The sequence below is a fragment of the Colletotrichum acutatum genome (assembly GCF_030867785.1).
Source record: "Colletotrichum acutatum strain CBS 112980 chromosome Unknown BDZ83scaffold_30, whole genome shotgun sequence".
Classification (NCBI taxonomy): domain Eukaryota; kingdom Fungi; phylum Ascomycota; class Sordariomycetes; order Glomerellales; family Glomerellaceae; genus Colletotrichum; species Colletotrichum acutatum.
The window spans coordinates 104702-127724 of record NW_026849024.1 but is presented as its reverse complement, the minus strand read 5'-3'; the positions used below and the strand labels follow the sequence as shown (position 1 = coordinate 127724).

The 23023-nt window shown below is 53.4% G+C and overlaps 6 protein-coding genes across 6 annotated transcripts; 2 read left to right on the top strand and 4 right to left on the bottom strand.

Annotated features, from left to right (window-relative positions):
• Positions 1-539: 539 nt before the first annotated feature.
• BDZ83DRAFT_574011 (velvet factor) lies at positions 540-1913 on the bottom strand (the record flags this gene model as incomplete). Its single annotated transcript, XM_060504672.1, has 6 exons — positions 540-807; positions 866-1133; positions 1192-1484; positions 1545-1624; positions 1681-1735; positions 1795-1913. The coding sequence occupies 6 exons, from the start codon at positions 1911-1913 to the stop codon at positions 540-542; spliced, it is 1083 nt and encodes a 360-aa protein (XP_060366757.1).
• A 3873-nt stretch (positions 1914-5786) lies between these two features.
• Positions 5787-7871, top strand: BDZ83DRAFT_534325 (helix-loop-helix DNA-binding domain-containing protein; the record flags this gene model as incomplete). The annotated part of the gene is made up of 2 exons (XM_060503341.1): positions 5787-6356; positions 6411-7871. Coding segments are annotated over 2 exons (2031 nt in total), but the record flags the coding sequence as incomplete, so codon positions are not given.
• Positions 7872-8430: 559 nt separating this feature from the next.
• On the bottom strand, positions 8431-8878 carry BDZ83DRAFT_750626 (transcription factor Pcc1-domain-containing protein; the record flags this gene model as incomplete). The annotated part of the gene is made up of 2 exons (XM_060513941.1): positions 8431-8725; positions 8835-8878. 2 exons carry the CDS (start codon positions 8876-8878, stop codon positions 8431-8433), a joined length of 339 nt encoding a protein of 112 aa, XP_060366755.1.
• A 2001-nt stretch (positions 8879-10879) lies between these two features.
• BDZ83DRAFT_574002 (dual specificity phosphatase) lies at positions 10880-12918 on the top strand (the record flags this gene model as incomplete). Its single annotated transcript, XM_060504669.1, has 2 exons — positions 10880-11348; positions 11405-12918. 2 exons carry the CDS (start codon positions 10880-10882, stop codon positions 12916-12918), a joined length of 1983 nt encoding a protein of 660 aa, XP_060366754.1.
• Positions 12919-19700: 6782 nt separating this feature from the next.
• Positions 19701-20906, bottom strand: BDZ83DRAFT_615196 (uncharacterized protein). The gene has a single exon (XM_060507884.1). The coding sequence runs from the start codon at positions 20598-20600 to the stop codon at positions 20115-20117; it is 486 nt and encodes a 161-aa protein (XP_060366753.1). The 5' UTR covers positions 20601-20906; the 3' UTR covers positions 19701-20114.
• Positions 20907-21742, bottom strand: BDZ83DRAFT_615195 (uncharacterized protein). The gene has a single exon (XM_060507883.1). The coding sequence runs from the start codon at positions 21657-21659 to the stop codon at positions 21333-21335; it is 327 nt and encodes a 108-aa protein (XP_060366752.1). The 5' UTR covers positions 21660-21742; the 3' UTR covers positions 20907-21332.
• Positions 21743-23023: the final 1281 nt, after the last annotated feature.

Below are 23023 nucleotides of genomic sequence, written 5' to 3'. Positions count from 1 at the left end.
CCCCACCTAGAAAAAGGGACGCGGAAGCTAGTGAACGTTACCCGGCCGAGTCGGAATGTGGGCGGAGGAGATCTGGAGACTGGGTGTGACGGACCGGACTTCCCACTCGAATCCTGATCCTATATCCTGCAGGGGGGCCTGCCTGCCTTACAGGAAGGTAGAACGCTTTTGGTGGTGCTCTCTCATATGAATAATGAGGGCTTATTCCAACTTCCTCGGCACGATTCTCACGCGGCAGGCACATTGTAAATCCATCTCGGCTTATTGGACTTTTTGAATTTCATCATGCTGGCGCCAAAGAAGGCACATAATCCAATTGAGCATTGATACAAAGTTACAAGCTTGGCTTGCAAAAACTCCCACTGGCCAGGAAAATAATCACATTTCATACCACAGTAAAGTGACCGTCCAGTACGCCTTTTTTCTGCGTACTGTATCCTTATGCTGTGATATCGCACCTCCTAAACTCCATGCCCCTTTGATTTCTTCAAGGGACACAACACACGTACGGGGTGCGCGGAATCGTTCGCCTCCGTGCACTACTGGTAGGCTTCGTCGTCATCGTCACCGCCCTTCTTCCCGTCTGCGGCACCCTCCTTCCTGATGGGAATCTTGATGCCCTGCGTTGCGAAACATTTGCTGAGGGGAGTACTCTCGCAGACACCGGGGAATTTCTTGGCCGAGTAGACCTGGAAAGCGTCGCTGAAAGTCGCCGCGAGGATCGGGGCTTTGTGCTGGTTCACCATTGATCCGTTTGGATTGGTCGCGCCGGGGGGCTTCGCGATGTTGACAAATGAAAAGCGCAATCTTGGGAGGAACGAGTTAGTCATGCTACTAATACATCGGATCGCGTAGAGAAACTCACCTGAAGTGGCCTTCGGTCCTCACACTCAGGTCTTGCATGATGAACCAAACACCGACTTGATCGTCTACGTCGTTGAGGCGGAAGGCACTCGAACTGACGCTTCCAATGATGTTTCTTGTAAACATCCCTTGAGGCTGGCTCGCTGCCATGGATAGCGACTGGCGATGGCCGTACGCTAGATCCGCCTGCGAAGGCACGGGGCCGGGGTTGGCGTGTTGCGGATAATACTGGGTTGCCGGCGCAAACCGAGAATTCGTTGACTGATATTCTGCATCGCGAGTCAGTACGTTAGAAGAACAGAGCAGCCACGTAGTCGGGAGACTGACGAGGATAGTTGGATCCAGCTGCCATGCCGTAGCCTGGCATCATGTGCTGCTGGGGTTGGGGCGGCGGCGGTTGTTGGCCGTATCCCATAGGTGCTGATCCATATGGTTGCATTTCTTGGTAAGGCTGCGCTGGTGGCGGGTTCATAGGGTCCTCGCGCAGCGCCGTGTACGAGTACGGCTGTGTGGTCGATATCGATGCTGTGTTGGAAGAGTGACGAACAAGGTTCACCTCCTGAGTGCCATCTTCTGACCAAAGATCAACCTGAATAATGTAATGTGCCGAATCAATATCGCTGTCCGCCAAGGTTAGTACAGCAAATCAAAGATGCTGTAATTCGTTGCGCCGCACGTACTTGGGGTTTATTTCTTGGCCAGTCTTCGCATCTCGCACGACGACTTTGATACACGGAGGAGGGGTAATCGGCCGGCGATCCTGGGGGAATTGTTAGTGGGAGTTGCGAGTCGTAGAAACGGCAAACGTGAGCGTACCTTGTCACCAAACCCACACATTCGCGCTCGCTGCGGCTGCTGCACAACGACGAGCCTGGCAATCGCATCGTTAGTCCAAGCGTTTTGGTGCTTTGCAAGAAGCGCGCGACGTACTCGTATTTCCTGCCCAAATCATCCGTTTTTGAAATGGAGGCTGGCACAGGGGCCTGAGCTGGAGGGGGCGGAGGCGGTTGGTGATGTTGATGTTGCATAGACATTCCGTTGGGCGGCATATTGGGCGGCATGTTAGATGGCAAAGGCGCTGGTGCTGGATATCCCATGGGAGGAAGCTGGGGCATCTGGTTCGCGGGATGACCAGGCGGCATGGGGTGGTAGCCGCCATTGGGATGCTGATGACCGTAATTCATGGTTGGGGTATTTGAGGATTCAATTAAGCGTGGGATGGCAGGTGTCGGTGATGGATTGCGACAGGATATTGGGAGATCGGATTATATACCTAGGCCCGGGCGGGTATACAGGTGTATGGTGTTTTTGGGTTTCGGGTTTAGATGGTTGAGCTTGTGCCGTAGTAATAAGGTACTGCAAGGTAGCTCCAGGAGTGCAGAGACGTGACGGGACAGAGCTAAGGTAAGCAAGCGGCCGAACAATTGGAGAACGGGAGCGACAAGGTGAAGTGGAGGGGGAGGGGGCGGGAGCTGAGGGGAAAGGAGTGTTTTGGTTTGCCGTTTGGGTGAGACCGAGCGAGCACCCACTCGAATGCTTGCTTCCCGTCGACCATTCAGATGTAAGCCCGCTCAAGTAAGTAGTGGGTCGGCGGGCAGCGGCGGGCAGTAGCCAGCAAGCAAGCTGCTTTTTCGTGCATCGTACCTACCGCGTAGCTGTTCGTCCAAATTGTCGAGTTTTGAACAATCCTTGGCTTCTTCAAATATTACTTCACTGAATAAAATTCTCTTAAACAGGTCTCGAGAATCCTCTTTGCTCCCCTTCCTGTCATCAGGCTGCTCCTTCTTATTCCACCTAGCATTCAGTAGCCATGAGAAATCCTCGAAATCTTCTGTGCGACCTGGGTTCCCGCATGAACGCTTCCGAGAGGTCTTCCTTACTCGTAGTGGCCGTTTCTGGCATGAAGGACAAGGATGATTCAGCGATTATAGTGGTTCGAGCCATGTATTCACAAAGTACGGTACCTATGCGACACTCTCGCGACATGGAGAGTCAGGAGGACTTTCACGTGATGTTCAGCCACCAAACATAAGCTTGGGCCACCCAGTTGTCTCTAGCCACAATATGGCAAGGCGACTAGCTTAGCTAAGCTCATGTGTGGCGCAACCCAGCTCCGAGAGATGACCTAATCATGGTTGCACTCGGGAATCTGCACCTTCGGCCCCCGCCCTTCAACCCCCACGACGAGGCACATCAACCGTGGTGTTCTAGAACCTCCGTTACCTAACGACTTCCATTCGAGGTCATGCCTGCCTGCGTTGAAGTGAGAGAGTTCTTAGGCCTTTCAACGAATACAGCTCAAGGCAGAGGTTAAAGTAGGTGTATCTTGACACCTGACTGCAAGAGGGTCATCGGTGAGGTCGTTCGGATACAAAGAACAATCGCCGTTTCCTACCACCCTTTCCTTACAACGTGACTTTAGAAACTTACCTAGGCTTTCGTCGAGGGCCAGGCAAACGCAGAGAGGGGGCAACTCCAGCCGTCACTCGGTAACGTGAGCAGCTCGTGTGAGATTTCAAAGCAGCAACAAGGACATTCCTTGATGGTGGTGTTCTTCTTCATGAATTTCACTGGACCCTGGACTTTGGGAGACCAATACGACTGCAACCTGGGCCCAACGTCAATCCGCAGTACCCAACTACCGGTCATCCAAATTAAACCAAAGGCGACAGGTTGCATTATTCGTCTGACCCCGTTTCTGGTCCCGTTATCGCTCATGACTTGCAGGCAGTGCAGCACCGATTCCGGGCTGGATATTAAATAATCGCACTACGGGCCTACGACGCCTGTCAGGATCGAAGTCGGAGATCCGAGATGGGACCCGAGTAGACAAGCTCACGAGTCACGGACTCATAGTGTGGAATATGACTCCACCTGCTGGCCATAGTAGTAGAGAGGGCCACTCTGCCTGGGCTGTCAGTTTTGACGTCTGCCGTGACGGGCTTGGCTGCGGCATGTCTCTTGACTCTTCTGGGCGGCTGGGAAGTTGTACCATACCTCACCTGGCATCTGGCATCCCAAGGTTTTCCTTAGTATGGAAGCAACAGCGAGAGTCTTGGGCTTGGAGCGGTTAAAGCTCGAGCTCGCTTCCGACGAACTTGCGTGGCGCGGCGCCGGCACCGTTGCCGATGAGGGTCCGGATCCACTTTAAGTTAATCTTGGTCGCTCAAGGCCTCGGTGTGATCGGGGCGCCAATCCGTAAAAAGACATCGGGTGAGAAAATTTCTCCCATCGTCCCGTCTTAATTATTGAACTCTCCAGTACCGTGACTAGGAAGTCGTGGGATGATGGCTGGGTGAGTGCCATGTTTGGGGAGAAAATATCAGCCATTGCACGTTGCTGTTTCCCCGACAATCAATCCGAGTCCGAGAGGGGCCGTCTGGAAATAGTGTAATACCTCCACTGTTGTCAGTTGAAACTTGAAAGAAAAGAGGAGGTTTCTTGTCTCGTGGAGAAGGTCGGACAGGGTCAGGTCGAGCACAGACAAAAAGACCCCTGGAACAGTGGCAGGCAAGTAGAACTTGGACAAGATGGGCAGATATATAGTACGGAACTGTATAGTAGCCTAAGGTAGTTATCCTCGTGGTGTTGTCTCCGAAGATATGGAATGGTCTAACTAGACGCAAGGAAATGCTTGTCCACTTCATAGTTGACGCCGGGCATTACCCGAGGTTTCGGACAGTGCTTGAAGCGAAGGCGGATATTCCCGGATAGTAGGTAAGTTATCGGACATGAAACCGTGTTGGGCAACTGTTTCGCAGCGAACAATCCTCGATTGCGGCTTCGGCGCAAAGATACGTTACGTTGCTGCCATGTTGAGTATTCATAAGAGCGATGTTCAGGTTTGTCCTGTGACCTCATCCAGCCTGCTGACGACCCGAGATCTGAAGATTCTAGCGGGAGCTGCTGGTGGTAATATACCCGACAATATGACATGTTGCCGTCGGCAAGGTGGTTCGGGTAGGATCCTTGAGTACGGAGTAACGGTCAGTATACTGTGTATGTTTTTGGTTTTCCAATTTAACCGCGTGTCGGTCGGTTCATTCAATTTACGGAAACCTAGTGCAGTTACGGATAGCTCAACAACAACCACACAATAAAAATCCCTGTACTGGGGAGTCCTTGGAAGCATGAATCCGCCGGGCACGGGCCAGTTCACTTGTCATCCATGTCCTGGGCAAGGAAGCAGTCGATTATCGAGGCAAAGCTTGGGTCCGTCAGTCCAAGGTACCACGCAAAAAAAATGTGTCCACGGGCTCGTCAACCACTCATCGGCTGCCAATGGCAATCCATCCATCTGAATGCACCCCCGTCCCACCTCCTTCTCTAGTGCACTATGTACGCAGTAGGTATGTCTCCCCCCACCATTCCCACCATTATCACCTGCTCGCTGCCGCTGCCACTGCCACTGCCTCTCAGTCCCTCAGCTCCGTCGGCTCATACTCTCCAGCCTCTCTCTCCACCACAAGAGACAGGTTTTCTTGTTCCCAACACCATCTTGCAACCTCGTCCACCACTCCGTCACAGGTTATCCAAAACCGAGTTTCCTTGGCATCGAGAGAGTGAAGTCTCCCACCGAATTCATTCGGCGTGAGGCACTGCGCTCTACACTTTGCGCCCGGTACATTTTCATCCCGTGTTCCCCACGCACCTCGAAGAGAGCCCCACGACAAGCCGTGCCTTTACGTTCCATACGCTGCCTTATGCGCAACCTATCGAGCCTCTCTCACCTACCTCGACCCGACATACTCCAACGGCTGTCGCTATCGGCCTACGACCGCGCCAATCGAGTTTATTGATCCGGTTATTGCGAAAAGTATCTTGGAAAAAGGAAGGCGCACAATATCCGACGGTGTTACCACGACAGCGCCATTTGCAATTCGGGCTTTGAAATTCTCCGAGCCGGAGTCGCAACCTTCAGTGTAGCCATGATGGACGCCGCCTCTTGGAACCCCCAGGACCCGGCCTTGGCACCAAATCACGATGAGGAGTTTCAGCAATTCTTGGACCTGGGTGGGATGGGGAACCTCAGCGATGCGATGCCTTTCGACTTCAACGACTATCAGACTGGGAACGGGACCGGCATCATGCATCAGCCTGGTCGCGAGCAGCTTGACACTCAGATGGGAGGAACCGACACGTCCATGCTCATGGGAGCTACCACCTCTGCCATGCAAGCGCAGCTCATCAACATGACAACGGCCGCCGCCCATCCTGCTATACAGACTCAAATGATTCCCCCGTCCACATCAACCGATGCCATTACCGAAATCGACGCCCAGATACAGTACCTACAGCAGCAAAGGATGCAACAGCAACATCGCCAGATACAAGAACAGCAAGTCGCATACTACGCTAGCCAGACACACGCTGTTCCCCCTACACCCCAGAGTCTCGAAATGCCACCCGCCAGCAACCAGTTCTACTCAAACGACCAGAGCCAGACGCCCATGTTTGGCAGTAGGTATCAAAGGATGAAGGAGCAGCAAGATGTAAGAGTCGATCCCCCTCACAGTGCAACGAACCTCCCACGCTGAACGTAATAGATGGCTTTCACTCCCTTGGTCTCACCAGCTGTTACACCCTTGGATCCTCATTTCCAGATGGAAGCCGGCGGATTCACAATTCCAGGCGCATACTTCAGCCCTCTTACCTCACCAGCATTGCACGCGCAAAGCGACCAGGGACTGCTTTACGACCGTCGGTCGTCCCTCTCAAACCACAATTCACCAGCCGAGATGGATATCGAAACCACAACCACGCAGCAGCCGGTGGTAGATTTATCAAAGAAGGCTCGCAAGACCAACGCCTCGAGAGCCAAGGCCAAATCCAGTGTGCGACAGTCGCCGATTTCAAAACCCCAGCGCAAAAAGGCAACACCCACGCCGAAGATGGTATCACAGGCTCTCTCGGAAATGCGGGAGGTTAGCGAGGATGGCTTGGATCAGATGCTTCCTTCGACAGCTCTGCCAGCCACGATGAGCAGCGAGGAGTCTGAAAATGCGTCAGTGTCGCCTGAAAACTTGTCAGATATGCCCCCGCCGCCTCTTCCGCAACAGAAGCAATCGAGCAAATCACCCTTTATTCAACCTCAACCTCAACCCCAGCCTCATCCCGCGATTCCAGCTCACGTTCAAGGGAAGCCGTCTCCCGCCACTCCGGCCTCTCTCATGAAGCTGCCTGCTTCCAGCGCAAACAACTCCGCCTCATCAAATCCTCTCGATCTAGGCCCATCAGAGCACATCGAATCGTTCGAGTTGCCTGAATCCGTAAACTTTTCATCTTCCAAAACGAAACCCCCTAGACTGGACACATCAACGCCGACTCAATCGCCTTTGGACCCTGGCACGGCTACGGGTTCGTCCTTCCAGCCGCTCCCCTCCCCCGTATTTGCCAAACCCACCGCTGCGGCGTCAGCCAGCGCAAGCCCGAACCTTGCCCCTGGATCTTCAGGTCCATCGGCGCGGAAAACGCCAAAGCTGTTGGCCAGGGGAAGCCAGAGCAAGCGGGGCAGCGTGAGCTCGGTACACGTGTCGCCTGCGTTGCGGCCGAGAATATCTCCTAGCATCAAGCCGCTTCTACCAGGAACCCCTGGTGGCATGTCCGCCGAAGACACGGCATCTCGTCTATTAATGTCAAAGTCAAACTACCAGAACATCCTCGAGGGCAATACCGTGCCCGGCGTGACGTATCCCAGCGAACTGTCGACCAACCTCACCTCGAAACGCACTTCCCACAAGATTGCGGAACAGGGCCGCCGGAACCGAATCAACTCGGCATTGCAGGAGATTGCGACGCTGCTGCCGCAACCGCCAAAGGAATTCAAGAGCGAAAGCGAAGAGAGGAAGGAGAGAGAAAAAGAGGCCAAGGCTGGAGGGGCGCCCAACAGCAAGGCCAGCACCGTTGAGCTGGCTATTGAGTACATCAAGCAGCTTAAGCAGGAAGTCGCCGATGCCAACAAGCGAGCTGAAGAGGCGGAGAAGAAGCTGGAGCTCAAGGAAAAGTCTTTGGAGCAGAAGGAGACGGTGGAGAGCTAGACGAGCGCGTATGTAATGATGGCCTTGAGAGCCACAGAGACAATCTATTGGTCAAGAGACCGGGCGGGCATGATATACGAAGTAATTAAGGGGGGCATAGAGGGACATCTGGAATTGTATAGCCGCTAGGAAGCATATCATCCTGCTACTTTTGCTGTACTTGGCCGCATTCAGGGGTCATCACCGGCACAAGCCTGCCTGAAGCTACGGTATTAGGCTCAGGGCAATCTAGAAGCAAAATCTAGACTAGAGCTCGACAGAGAGAGCATTGGCACCTTGTGATCATGTCACATATCATGTGGCTGTGTATTCTAGGGTATCACAAGAAATGTAACAAATGAAGTCATGATGCATCGTTGCCCGTTTTCTCTTCCCGTCGCGTGCGACTGCGTTCCCGCTCTCTTGTCCCGAATTTTCAGCGGTAAGCTTTTTTTGCTCCTTTTAATTCGCCCTATTTCGAGTAGCATTTCAAGAGAGGCGTTTTTCTCCTCCTCTTTACTACTTTCTCTCCCTCTCTTTTTCGAACTCCTTATTGCGAAGAGACCCGATTCTGTTCCAGAACGTCAACATCCAGCTCCTCCATGACCTCGACAACGAGATTCAGGCTCTCCATGAGGCCATTGACGGCCACGCGAAGCATGCGGTTCGTGGTGGCCTTGTAGTGTACGCGAAGGACGGAGGCGGCGTCGGCGCCGGCGTTGCTCGGTGAATCGGAATCGATGGAAAAGGTACGGCGGACGAGGGGAGACAGTTCTTGGTCGACGGCGAGAGCCTTGTGCGCGACGGTGGCTAGGCGCGGGGTCGGGAAGGGGACGTTGATCGTTCTACCGTTTCGCATGTCTCAGCTTTTTGCATCTCTGTGAGGTGGGTACGGTACAATACGAGAAGAAACGCGGGGGGTCCATGCGGAATCTGGGTATGGCGACGACTTACAATGAGCAGGGGAACTCTTGGTCAATGGTGTCGTGGGCGGCCATGGTTGGGGATTTCTGGCGCTGGTGCGCTTGGAGGTGGGATGTGGAGAGAGGGGGAGGGGTGAAATCGAGATAGAGATAGAGATAGATAGGTAGACTATCTTAGGTAAGTGAGGGAATGAGGTACCCAAGGCGGACAGGAATGGGAACGCTGTTGCGCTGTCGCGGCGGCTTTGTGGGGGGAGGGATGGAGATGACCTTGACAAGAAGCAGCAAGAGAAGGCAAAGTCGTCATTGGCGGCGCAAGAAATTCCTGTCCGGCCGGCAAACACTTTGTCTACAAAGTAACGTACCTACCTTACTCCGTACCTTGAAGAAACCAAACAATGAGCGGGACAGCGGGACGGAAACATTGAAGTGAGCACAAACCTTGGAGGGACCGAGAGAAAAAAAAAAAAGGATAGTGTGACTGCGTAGTACGGAGCAAAGTGCCCCGCCATTCCACGGGCTTGTTTCCATAGCGGCATCTTGGTCTAGGGTCGAATGTGACACACGACAGAATCAAGCAATGTAGCCAACGCACACGCACAAAGGCTCTCGGGCCGTCCCCAAGGTGACTTGGTGACCTCTTTGACTTACACACATGTTTTATTGGTTCCATGGGGATGGATGATGTGTGTGTTGTCCCATACCTATCCCGTATCCGTAGACGGTAAGGTAGCAGGTAGTCCACAGTTCAAGAGTCCACAGAGGGAGGAGATGCGCAACGTGGGGTTGCCCTGGCGGCTCACATGTTGTCTGATGCAATGCCGCCCGATAAGCAACCTGGGAAGCCTAGAACGAGTTCATGCGGAGACGGTTGCCCATCTGTGCCTTGATGGTTTGTTATTGTTGGAATAATCCGATCGAACCTGGAGAGGGCAAGGGGGCATTTCTTTTGCGCATTGGCTGCGCAAGCGGTGGTTAACAGCCGTCAGAAGCTGCAAAGGGTTTAGTTTCCATGGTCAAGGGAAGATACATGGTACCTGTTTACCCAAGGTAAGGTGGTAGATATCTTAGGTAGTTTTGGTGGTAAGCCAAGCGGGATCTGAGGCGGGTGCGTTTGCCTCAGGCGTTATGAGCCAATGGGACGGTTCGATCCATCCGTCAGGAGGCGCACCTGGTCAGTGCTCCCCCTGGCAGGTTGTCGTGACAACGAACCTGGCAGCCCGGCAGCCAGCACAAGACTGGATGAGCAGGGCCAGAACACACCACAGCACAGCGGTCGCTGTGGTGCAGGGGGGCTACTTGGGGAGGCGCCACACTGCACAGAAGGCTAAGGGAACAACAACCGACCCTTGCTGTTTTTGGCCGGCCCCATATTGACCGCTTGGAGCAAAACACACAGCAAACCATACAAAAACACCGTCACTCGGTCTCCTTTGCGCTTTCGCAATACCTTCCTTTTACCTCATCCTCCCAATAGACTCCGACAATTGTCTTGTCCGCCCTTGAAGCATTACATCTCCCTTGAGTCGGGTTGCTGTTTTTCTTGCGCTTCCTTCTCTATTCTCCGCAAGGGCGTCGCAGCTTTTTTGGTTAAACCGACAAAAAACATCGAAACCAAAAAGGTGTACACTAGCTGCTTGTTGTTGTTATTGTTTCAGACCAGCCATTTCAACATTCCTGCCTCAACCCAGCTCACCATCCCGCACCCGTTTGCTGCACGACACTTTTCCCAGGGACCGCCTTCCCGAGTTCCCTTGCGCGCGCATTACTTTGCATACAAAGGAGTAGCCTCGCCTCTAGATAATCTCGGCGCCTGCCTTGATCATTTCGACCCCTTCCAGCCTCCAGCCTCCTCCAAGTTGCCTCTTGAACTCCGGCGCCGAGAGCAACTGCCTCCTCCCAATCTCAACCGGAGAATAGCTTCAGAGAGGAAACAGAGACTCACGAGTACCCAATGGCGCCTTCATCCAAGAGTGCCAACATGGGCCAGGTCATTGAGTACATCCCAGGTGAGTTTTCGCGCGTGCTCTCTCAACTCCCAAGTCGTGCATTTTGCCCACCCCCAACATCGCAATCATGTCGCATCATTATCCTGCGCCGTCTCAGTCGCCTCGCTCGCCGCAAGCCGACGTGAGCGCAACATGCGACAGCTCCAATTATGCCTTGCCCCAGCTTCATCCCTACCTCTTTTGCGCCTTCCCGGTCTCAATTCTAACTTGGCTTCCAGACCGCCTGTACCTGGCCGCCTACATCCACCCGCCCACGGCCGAGACAATCTTCCCCTACGGCGAAGCTGCCCAGTCTTCACCTAGAAAGCGATCACAGAGAGCCGCCGAAGGCCCAACACCCGTCCAGACCGCCGCCCGTCAAACACCGTACTACTTCACCGTCGACGATACACTCCTGTACAATGCCTTCCACCACGACTTTGGCCCGCTCCACATTGGTCACCTGTATCGCTTCGCCCTGCAGTTCCATGACGTCCTCGGTGCCAAGGAGAATAAGGATCGCCCAATCGTCTTCTGGAGCAGAGCCGACCCCAGAAGTGAGTCGCAGCATCACAAAGTTGCCATGGGAACACCCTAGCTAACAATTTCCAAGGTCGCGCCAACGCTGCTTGCATGCTCGCCTGCTACATGGTCCTCATTCAGAACTGGCCCCCGCACCTGGCCCTGGCCCCCATCGCTCAAGTCGACCCACCTCTGATGCCATTCCGCGACGCTGGATACTCCCAGGCCGACTACGGTATTACCGTCCAAGATGTTGTCTACGGTGTCTGGAAGGCCAAGGAGGAGGGCTGCTGCGCCCTCGACAACTTCGACCTCGACGAGTATGAGAAGTTTGAGAGAGTGGAGCACGGAGACTTCAACTGGATCACGCCACACTTCCTGGCCTTTGCCTCGCCCCAACACACACCCGTTGCCAAAGTTCTCGAAGGCACTGAGGAGTTTGATGCGCTTCCCAAGTCGCTTGGTCAGTTGGATGCCAACAAGACGCTTCCCCAACCCTTTAAGAACGTTCTGAAGCACTTCACCGAGAGAAACATTGGCCTCGTTGTTCGTCTCAACTCGCCTCTGTACTCCCCCTCCTTCTTCGAGTCAATGGGCATTTCCCACCTCGACATGATTTTCGACGACGGCACCTGCCCGCCTCTCACCACTGTTCGCAAGTTCATCAGACTGGCGCACGAGACCATCACCGTCAAGAAGAAGGGCATTGCTGTCCACTGCAAGGCCGGCCTCGGAAGAACAGGCTGCCTCATTGGTGCATACCTCATCTACCGCCACGGCTTCACAGCCAACGAGATCATTGCCTTTATGCGCTTCATGCGCCCCGGTATGGTCGTCGGCCCCCAGCAGCACTGGCTTCACATCAACCAGGGTATCTTCCGTGAGTGGTGGATCGAAGAGCGCATCGAGCGTAAGCTCCGCAAGGAGATGGCCGCCAACGCCGCTGTTCCCAGCACCCCGATCCGCGCCATGCAAAAGACGTCGATTCGTGCCGGCCAAGCATCCACGCCCCCGCACCGAAGCACCTCCAACCGGACGCCTCTGAGCGAAGTCGACCATGACCGCAATAACATTGGGGTTCAGGAAGACTACCTCCCGGCGCCGACTCCTGGTCAGCCGAGGAAGACCAATAGGGCAGACCGCCACCACCCGTACCAAAGGTCAACTTCGTACACCGCAACAGTCGAGGAAGAAACGGGTATACACCAAGACGCCGAGACCATTACAGTCCACAAGCATTCTCACAGCGCCGAGTCGGATGAAGAAATTCACCTTCGCATGCGCTCGCAAAGGAAACCTTCTGCATCACCTGGTCGCAGTGAAAAGCGCTCAGTTAGTCACTCGGCTGCCGCTGTGTACCAGACGTACATCGACAACGATGCCAGCAATGACGTCGAGAACCTCGGAACATCACGCGTCAAGCAAGTGGATAGAGTCAGCAGCGCGTCCGGTATTCTCACCAAGGTTCGTGGCAGTAAGCGATCGGGCGAGTCGCCGAGGTCCAAGGATGGAGTCCGCAAGACGAGCGGCCGTGTTGGCAGCGTGGGTACCTCTGCAACGTCAGCCACGGCGGCATCGACGGCCCGCAAGGTCTCTGGTGCCTAGGTGACACGCAGAGGCATCCAGCCTGGCCCTCGTTCTTGAGTTTCTCCTTCGGACCACGAGACTCGGGCCGACCACTTACTAACCACTTATGATGATGATGATCACGACCGGTCCATGTTGTTCCGCATGAATTGGCGTTGGGTTCTGGCAACCTTGGAGATTGCGGCAAACTGGGATGGTGTTTACGGGTGGAAGCCGGCTTTGACCGGCACGATGTCCATGACACGGCGATGATGACAACGATGAAGACGAACGGGTCCCTCGGGGCGCAATTCTCTCTTCCCCTTCCCCCAGCATTCGATGCATATTATACCTGGCTCGGCAATCGGCCGGTTCAAACCTTGCTTTTGGCTTTTAGGGCGTTTACGGGGCGGCATTCTGGGATTCTCGAATGTATTGTAATTGTATTTCTCACTGCGGGTTTTTCGATCCCAGACATTGTTATGGTCTTTCTGTTCGTACGCTTGGGGCAAATGGGGAGCGTGAAGACAAGGCAACTGGCAGTAGGCATTGCCTTGTTTTCCTGAGAAGGAATGTTTCTGTAATAGCATACATGAAGGCACACATGACGGAGGAGGTTTTGCCCCGAGTTGATTTTTCGCATCAATACAAAAGTACAAACACTACTTGTCTGTCTTGGGGTTACACTGTGATGTGTTCGGGATGTTCTTTGCACCGCATGACTAGACCGAAGACTCCAGGGCTTGGTGTCACCTTCCAAGTCCTCGTGCAAGTTGAGTCTGACATTTGAATTTGCTGAATACTGGCTTCCTAAGTTTGCATGTACTACTAGTATATAAATGTCCGTAATCATCTCTGGTGGTCTTTTTTCTCCACAGGTCATCTCCTTCTCAGTGAAGCGATGGGTAATTGGTGCTAACATTCTGATGGCCAATTTCCTGTTTTCTCTGTCTCGTAATACCATACAGATGGTTTCTAAGTTCTTAATTTTTAGTATGAAGATACCTGTACGCACACATCATTACCCCTCGTCGGGTTTGCGGTATCAGCCGTTGCCCGGGGCGCATTTCTCTAGCAATCATCTAGAAGAGGAGGTAGCGACTGAATGAAGTTGGAAGTGATGTGTGTGGCGTGATTCTGGCGTGATTTAGGTGGAAAACTCTGGGCAAAATGAGGGCGGGCGACATAGGGGCCTCATCGTAGGAAATCCGCAAGGAACAGCGCGAAAGTCCCATTGCGTCCATAAAGGAAACTTGAAAAAAAAAAAAAGGTCTGTCTGGCACACGTTTGGCGAGTGCTGGGCACACTAAGCAGGCATCGATACGGACGAAAGAATAAAATGAGAAGGGGGATGAAGAGAAACACAACAACTGACCTAACTCAGCAACAACAATACTTGTGGTGCCACCGTGACTGAACTCTTTTGCAGGTCGTCACAATATCATTCATCCACAATCAATCTCTTGGCTTCGGCCTCAATGGATAATAGCCTCCTCGAGCTCAATAGAAAGCCAAGCTCGGGGATTGGAGGTTGACTACGCTCGTCTTATTAGATCGACAATCAGTCATCATGCGTCTGCTCTTTCATGACAAGATTAGCAGGTTCGTATCCAAGTTGTAATAGAGTCTCGCGGATTTCCAAAGGCCCGTTCCTCAAATACTAGTAGATCTGCTAGAGAATCTGCTACAAACATCATTTCACCCTTGATATCTCTCTCTCCCTGTTTTCATCCATCTAATAGGCACGGGTATCCGCCTTTTCTGTACATCGTGCTCGATCAGAGCCAAACTCGCCGAACAACATGCATAGGTACTCAACATGATAGGAGAAGCTCCCTTTCTCTAACTATCCCATCTTTCACTACAGAGCAAAGAAAGGGAGAGTCCGTATGCCAATGTCGCCTCTTTACAGAAGATTCTTCCCCTATCTCTCTTGGAGAGACTATTACCAAAGGGCGGCAAGCATAGAGCGCTGTACTTATACATGACAGAAGAGACGTAACAGAATACAGAAGCACGATGGAAAAGAATCTCTCTACACCATTCTGTCATCTCTCTCTTCTCACTTCATCATACCGAAATTATATCACATCTCATCTCATCTCATCCCACTACATCACATCGCATTTGGATCTACCCAAATCTCACCAAATCTCACCTCAAGTACAAGAGTTCATGTTGTTTCCAGGGCTCTCCCCTTTCAGGACAGAATGAGATGGCTGACCGGCGTGCCGCAAGTATAGCGTTGTACCTGGACAAACACATAGCAGAGACTAGAACGATGCAAGACGAAAGATGGCCTACTTTCACGTCTTTGCACGTGACGAACAGAAAACATTACAATCATAGTGTTCCCATCTTCAACTTCGACTTCAGATGCCCCCAGATTTCCAAATTAAGGGCACAAGGCAAAAGACGGAGGACCAATGGTTCATCGTATCGCTTTAGCTCGAAGCCCACGATCGAGTCCGAGAGAAAGGAGGGAAGTCAATCAACATCCCACGCGGGTATGAACAACCTGCCAATCGAGGACAGACATATCCGCACACAACTTCCAAGCGATACCACCCATCGTCTACCGATATCCTGCAGCACGACAGGCGACGAAATCCTACGTCCCCGCTACAGAATTGATTGGAACCCCGGCGAAGCAGGGGAGACGGGGGAAGAAAGAAAAAAAAGGGGGGGAAAGAGCGGAATAACGAAAATACCATAAATCCTTTCGTACAGAACCAACTGGCGCTGTGCCGCAACCATAAGGTATCCGTAGCCCGGCTGCCCCCCGGTCTGTCACTCAATTCAGTTCAGGACCTGTTCCGCGACCCGCCAGGCACTCAGACTCAAGGCTTCTGTTGCCTCAACGATCCCAGCGACATGGTTCTGAGAGTGGGGGGTCTGGCGCAGCATGCGACCGCGCTTACTGTGCGCTGCATGGCAGTTTGTGAAAAAAATAAAAACACGCTTTGACGTGAGACGACCGTTGTACGTTCGCTTGCTGGGATTCGGTACAAAGCCATGTGTGCCCATGGGGTTTCTTCCCAATGCCCCTCCTCATGCTCATATCATATACAAATACTCCGTAGATAAAGTTGTTCAGGCGATACCAAAAACCAACACCAAGAAAGCCAGCCGTGGTTGCAATCGGCAAGTCTCTCCTCCTACTACCACGAGCACAACGTTCCATTCACATTCCACACACACTGAAATTCAAACTGGGGGTGATGGGTGGTGGAGGCTTCGGCGCTCCTCGAAAAAAAAAGTTGAAAAGTGACAGCTTACCTAGGCCTTACAACACCCCCTGCTTTTCCCTCAACACAACGTCGGAAAGCCTTAAGAGGGTTAGTGTTCTTTACACACTCTGGAGACCCGGAAGCCTGAAGGGGTAACAGAGTGGATATGCTCTGCTTAACCCCCAGAATTCCGGAGGGGGGGGGTTACCGTTTTGCTGCCGCGCAAACGTCTAGTGTGCCTGACATAGCCGTGTGTTCCATGGCGTAGCCCGTCGCACTCGCAGAAGGGGCCCCATCTGCACAACATCCCATCCTTCCCTCCATCCCATCTCGTGGTGAACCTCCTGGGGGTTCACCGTTCTAGTGAAGAAATTCCGCTAACGGTTCTGTCAGACTTTACTCACCTTGTTCGAACCGCGTGCCCTCGAACGGCTCGTCCAGTTGTAAGTTGCCGTTTTGATGATGAAGGAACACGTACCCATCCCCTTGACCCTGTCAATTACTGGAGACTGGCCAGTGGAAGAAGTCGTAGAAAGTACAGAACGCTGTCTTGGGTCGGTGGTCTCCATATCAGTGCCAGGACTGACTTATTTTCTCCTCTCCGCCGCCGCTTCGCGCCGGCGAACAAGATGGTGGTGGGCATTGTCGAGACATTGAGAAAGATCCTATGTATGAACAAGACTTCGCTCGAGAAAGGAGACCAAGTCGAGTAGAAGTCGATGTTCAGCTGGCTGGCCCGGCCCATGGTCAACACAAATGAACTTGTATTGAGAAGCTGCAAGAAGTCTGTTCGTTGCTCCAGGCCCCGGCCATATCACGTCGGACCATGGGCAAGGGTTTCCACCACGCAGCCACGCAGCGTAACAGAGTGGGAATGTCAATGGGCTTTCGGTCAGGTACTCCGTCCTCCTACGATCCACTAATGCACCTCCGTTGGAAAAATTTCACAGCGGTATTGCGCCAGAACAGCCCATTCTTTGATCTCGTGTGTTGAGATGAATATCATCAGGTGATTGACTGGAGGCGTGACGGTAAAGGCTATTTCGAGAGTGAACAGCAATAGCCAAGTCTTGAGGCGGTTAAGAGTGTAAACAGTGCGGCTCTGGCGTGCAGACAAAGCAAATTCTCAGGAAACTCCTCTCTAGAAACTGAAGCTTCGGTATCAGGTCTCGGACCTGAAGTCGGCTGCTGGTCGTTGCGCCAAGTTTGGCTTCGCCTCATCCTGGCCGACAGGGTCATTCTGTAGTAAGTCTCCTGTCGGGGAGGGGCTCGCGACCAGGAGGTTCGCAGCAAACATACATGATCAAAACCAAGGATCTTGCGATGGTGCGCATTACCATTGCAAAGGACCAGCACGGTGCGCAATATAGTTCAGCCCAGCAGAGCGGCACACTTCCATGGTGCTGGTGAACTGGTGAAATGCCGCGACCCAAGTGCGTGGGAGCTAGCCAGATGTTGGCTACAAGTGATGTATGTTCAGTGCCACCCTGCATGGCTCCTGTGCGTCTCGTCGCCCGCATGTAGGCGCGGGTCGACTGTCAGATGTAAGTGAACATGTGTGTGTGTGTGTGTGTGTGCGCGCGCGCCAGAGACCAAGAGGGAGACGAAGTGCGTGTGTGTGGAAAGAGTGTGTGTGGTGCCGTCATATGCAAAACATATATAAGCGAATGCATCCTGTTCCTCCAGGACGATGGAGCCGACGATCAACAGGAAAGAAAAACTTTGTCGGCAGCAGATAGCTCTTTGGCAACCGGAACTGCTCAGCCTCAAGAGACCCCCGTGTCGCGTTGCAATCCAGAACCCACCGTCTGTTCCTCATCATTCGTCGCATTGCGCACTCCCGTCATTGAAACTTGGCAGCCCCAGTTTCTCCGTCACAGCATTCTCGACGGGCCGAGCCGTCAAACACTATCCGAACGGCTGAACAGCGCCAGACAAGACCGTCTCAACTTCAGGCAAGGTTTTGCGAAGGGAAAGAAAGACCCAGCAAACTCAAACCGTGTATCGAATCATGATTGATACGCTCAAGACGCCTGCCCGGCCCACTGTCAAGCCGCAAGCAAACGCCATGGCAGACAAGGTCTGCGCCCACAACAAGTCGGGTATCTGTGGTTGCAATAACATTGTACCATGGAACAAGACCCTATGCGACAGCTGCGAGCAAGGCAATTGCTCGGGTTGAAGACCAAAGGAGCAGCTATACCGGACTCGTGGGTCTAGACAATGGCTTTTTTACCCTCCGTGCACAATTCGAGACGCAGTATAAGGGCAACAGGTACGCCACGTCTAAGTCGCATGTGTAGCGTATCGAGCTGGAATTTCGACTGGATTGCTACCGAAGCAAGAGGATTTGGTTTCGAGTTGATTTGGAGCAACGATGATGCGACATATTTCCGGATGTCGGCAGCTAGCTGCGGCTATTGTGTGCATAAAATACGGCCGCGAGCGTGATCTGCCGTGATAGGAGTCGGCTGGATAGGTTTTGGGGAGTTCTTTGGCTTTGGAGGGTGGATTTTGTGTCTCGCATTCGGCGCGGTGCGAGTAGCTGAAAAAGGAGGCAAAAGGAATCTCGAGCTCTGCGCTATCATTACACCGCATACATTAATATATTTGCTTACATGTACTGCTGTGCTCCATTCCGCCCAACAATCGGACTAGTCGCCATCACCGAGAGAAGTCTACTGACGTATTCTGCATGATGGAAATCGAAGTGATCTCTGCAGGGATGCATGCCGCCGAGATCGTGCCGCTGTTGATACTCGATTGGCACACAACTGCTGTCGGGAACCGAAGGAGGGGGAGACGCCGTCGAGCTTGATATGTGCCATGTAGTACAACAAGGACCGACGAGCGCAATCATCCGTGTACCACCGGAGATCAACGTGGAAGTGAGGAAACCCATGGAGTACAAAGTACTGGTAGTTGGGAAGTGAAGAAAGTGTTGGAAACAGCAGAAATCCCGACAAAGATGATGAGGAGTCGTCGGATGTCTTTGTTGATAGGCAGACTACTGGTGACCTAGAAAGCGGCCCGTTCCTTTAGTAAGGCAACCACGTGGGCGAATCAGCGTGACGAGCCTGCCACGCCTTGCCGTACCGTTGAGATGGTCCAAGGTAGGCAATCTACTTACCTTACTTACTCCGTACATACCCTAAGGTAAAAGGTAGGCACTGACGGAGTACCAAGACTGGCGTCTGGAGGCTTGCCATTGGCCCACCTTACAATCAGAGAAAATCAACGGCCGGCAGTGCCTGGCCTTGCTTCATCTTGGAGGCTTAGACAATGGTACTGTCTTAGCCACCCATTTCAGATGCTTCCTTCTGCTGCAAGTCAAACCTTCCCAAAGTCTAGAGCATTCGGAACTCATCCTGTCAAGTTTGACCCATGCAAGCGCAGGAAAAAGGAGCCATTTGCTCTCTGCTTGCACAAACTAATCCCCGGCTGTCCGGACAGCGTTCACTCTGAGCTGATCGTAACCTGCCTATGCCCCAGTAGACGAATGGAGCTGCGAGGTGGGTTACAAGTAGAGTATACTAAGACCCTCCGGTTGTTGTGCTCGAATACACACATGGTGAATCAGGCAAATGCCTCCGCAAACATCTCACATTGAAACAGCCCGATCGTGCGTCATTTCACCACAGTCATTGCATTCCAGAGCCAAAGAGGGGCAAAATGTGAGGTCATCATAGGTTCGTCTCATTCAGAAAATAGAGTATGAGTATGTGCATCATCTGTCGGGTATGTCTGCAATCATGTCCCAGTAGGTATAAACTCCTCCAACTCATCTGACACCCAAACAATAAGTCTATGGCTAGAAGTGTAAGGCCACCCGGTAGCCGAGGCTCCAATCCGCTTTCCAAAACACCCAGAATCGTTGATAAAACAAAAGGTCTCCAATCAGCCTATCCCCTGAGAATAATAGTGATATCAGTCGTGAATCGAATTAATGTGAAGTGACTGAGAGGTGCGCGTTGTAAATTGCTCTCTGGCGACCAGATGAACCGTCTAGTTGAGCGCGAGAGCAGCAAGACCGACAACGGCGGCCATGAGACCGCTTTGAACGAAGACACCAGAGCCGGCGCTCGCAGGTGCGGAAGGCACAACGCTGCCTGCAGAGGTGGGGGCAGAAGAGTCGGCAGAGGTCTTAATGGGAAGAACGGTAGACTTGGTCCAAGGAGCCGAGGCGGTCGGGCCAGCAAAGCTGGTGGAGTTGGCAGCCGGGTAGAAGTGGGACGACGATGAGGACGACGACGAAGAAGAAGAGGAAGACGACGAGGTGGAGGTGGAAATGGGAGTGGAGGTCGTCGAGTTGATGGTAGGCGCAACAGTCGAAGTCGGCGTGTACAAGGGGCAAGCGGTGTTGGTCGGGTTGCACTTGGTGATGGTGACCGTCTTGGTGGTGGTAGCGGTCATGGTCGTGGTGCTCTCATCCGCGGACTGAGCGACGGCGACCGAGGCAGCCAGGAGAGCGAAGATGCTGGTGAAACGCATTTTGATTGACGTTGGTTGGATAAGTTATGTAGGCTTTGAGAGGCGGTGTAAGTCAACGTATGACCAAAGCTGACGAGTTTCCACCGGGTTGAGTTGTGTGCGGGCGTTCAGGGCGTGTGCCTTTAATGAATGCAATGTCAAGGGAATGACGGTACTGTCTTGTCGATATTGATAAGTGTGAATGAGAGTAATGTGCAGTAAAAAAGGCACGATGACGAAGAGCAGTTGCAAGAGAGTGTGGGCACTGAACGCAGCGGTAAGGAGAGCAACGGTGAGGAAACAGAAGCGAGAGTGTAAGGCGTGTGGGAGGGGGCAGACGAGGTATTTCTCCTTTTCTCGACTCGGCCGAACAAGCACGACACAGGTCCTTTGAGTCCTGACTCCTCCTACCGCCCCCGGCGCCCCGTCTCCAGCAGGACTGATTGTGTGGGCAACTGGGCACCCAGCACAAGCGCTGCTGGGCGTGTGGGCTGGCGGAAATTTTGCGAGCGTTGGGCGACACGGCGTTTCCTGTCTCTGGTATGCCTGTGCCTGTAGGGTCCCGTCCCGATGACCCCCATCCCTCCCCCGTTGTCCCCCGTTGGTCGTCGACGCGGCCAAAGAGAAGGGTGTGGGTGGTTAGTGGGCGCGCGAGCGAGGACAAGGGGGCCAGACTCGTCGCTCTGTGCGCTTTGCTCGGCTTTGCTTTTGCTTTTTTTCCTAGTGTTATTATGCTAATAACCGCTACCAAAGCTAGCAAGGCTGCAAGCCGAACAACCCCAGGGGCGAAATGGCCGTGGAGGCCTTCCTTGCCTTGCCTTGGGGGAATGCGACGCTGCTTCCTGCTGTCGTGCTGATCCAACTGTCAGAGTTGTGAGAGAGTCCTATCCGTACCACAGTACGAAGTGGAGAGGAGAAGCTGAGCTTGCTGAGGAGATGAGACTCGTAGACACGACAAGCTGATCCTTGAACGCTGAAAGATAGGCTATTGCGGACAAGCATGACAGGGTCCGGCTCTTCTCGCGTGTCTCTCTCTATCTCAGATGTCCCATTGAAAGCATCCAAGCAGGGCATCCGCATCCGTAGAGCCCCGGGAAGGCAAGAGGAGCGTAGAGAGAACGTGAGATGAGGCCTGTGGGTGTTGTCCGATGTCCCAGGGCCAGGCCTTGGGTCAACGAACCAGAAGCGGCTGGTCAGTCCGGGCAACGGCACCAAAGCCCAGGAAGGGATCGTGTCCAAAATTGGGTCCGCAGGATGCAGGATCCCGTCGTCGGTGGTGGCCCGGGTGATTGGCTACACAGACATGGCGGTGGGCCGGCACTGCACGGCGCAAGCTTGCGCTTCGCGGCTTCGCTGACGGGACCTTGCTCTAGATTTTCTTGGTCTTCTCAGCCTGCAGCTCCCACTGGTTCGTGCCTGCAGAGCCCTGGCAGATCGCCTTCAGAACCCCTGCTAGCAATATGCAGGAACAGCGTATCCTGGCGCATTGGAAAACAACTCATCCGAACTTGTGAGCAGATGGCAGAGTCAGGACCAGTCAGAGCCGCCACAGAATCTCCAGGTCATCGTTGACGCCAAGATCTGGTCGATGTTGCGTTGTTTGGTTGCCATGTTTCTCTTCCTTTGCTGGCCTGCTGCACGGGGCGACCGGGGACGAGGCAGCAGACTTGGGTGTTGGATCCCTCTCCGCCGGAACGTGGGCGACGTGGGAAATGCGCTTGCCAATCATTGCCCAGCGAGACCAGGATTTTCATCGTCATCACGTCTTTTCCATTCCCCCACACCGTAGATGATGCTGAGTCTTGTGTGAGGACTTAGAGCTGTTACTTGACGCCGTAAAAATCGCTCGGGTGCCGCCACTGTCCTCGGGAATCAAGCCATTGCTCTGCGCTCCCGCCACGGCGCCAACGCCGTTTGTTATCCGTTGACCGATGGAAAATGTGCCAGCTCAGAGGAGTCGACGAAAGATCTAGCGCTGGACCGGTTTATTTCGGGATCGTGCGACTGCAGGGAGAAGCACAGCATTTGCGCAGGCGCTGGCGTGGTTTTGAGCAGTTGACAACAGGCACACCACCAAAGGTGTCTTCATCTGCAATGACGATGTGCATTGTCCCATTGTCGCTCGGCCGATTGAGATTCAGGTCTTTCTCTATTCTTTGTTCGGTCATTGCGCGGTTCCATGGTGTGATCCAGAGCCTGGGGTCCTAGGAGAAAAACATCGGTCAGATTGGCCCGCGCCCAGCCAATCCGGCGACGTCCTCTTGAGTAACCATAAGCTGTCTCCAGAGTGCTTCCCTGTCGTAGCACTTGCGAATCATCGCGAGAAATGATCTCAATCATGGGGAGGCCCCACCGCCATTTCCCGTTCAGAGGGGGGAATCATGGATGTGCAACGCTTTGGAAGGTACCAGTATTTTTGAAGCAAGGGCCCAGGAAATTCCTTA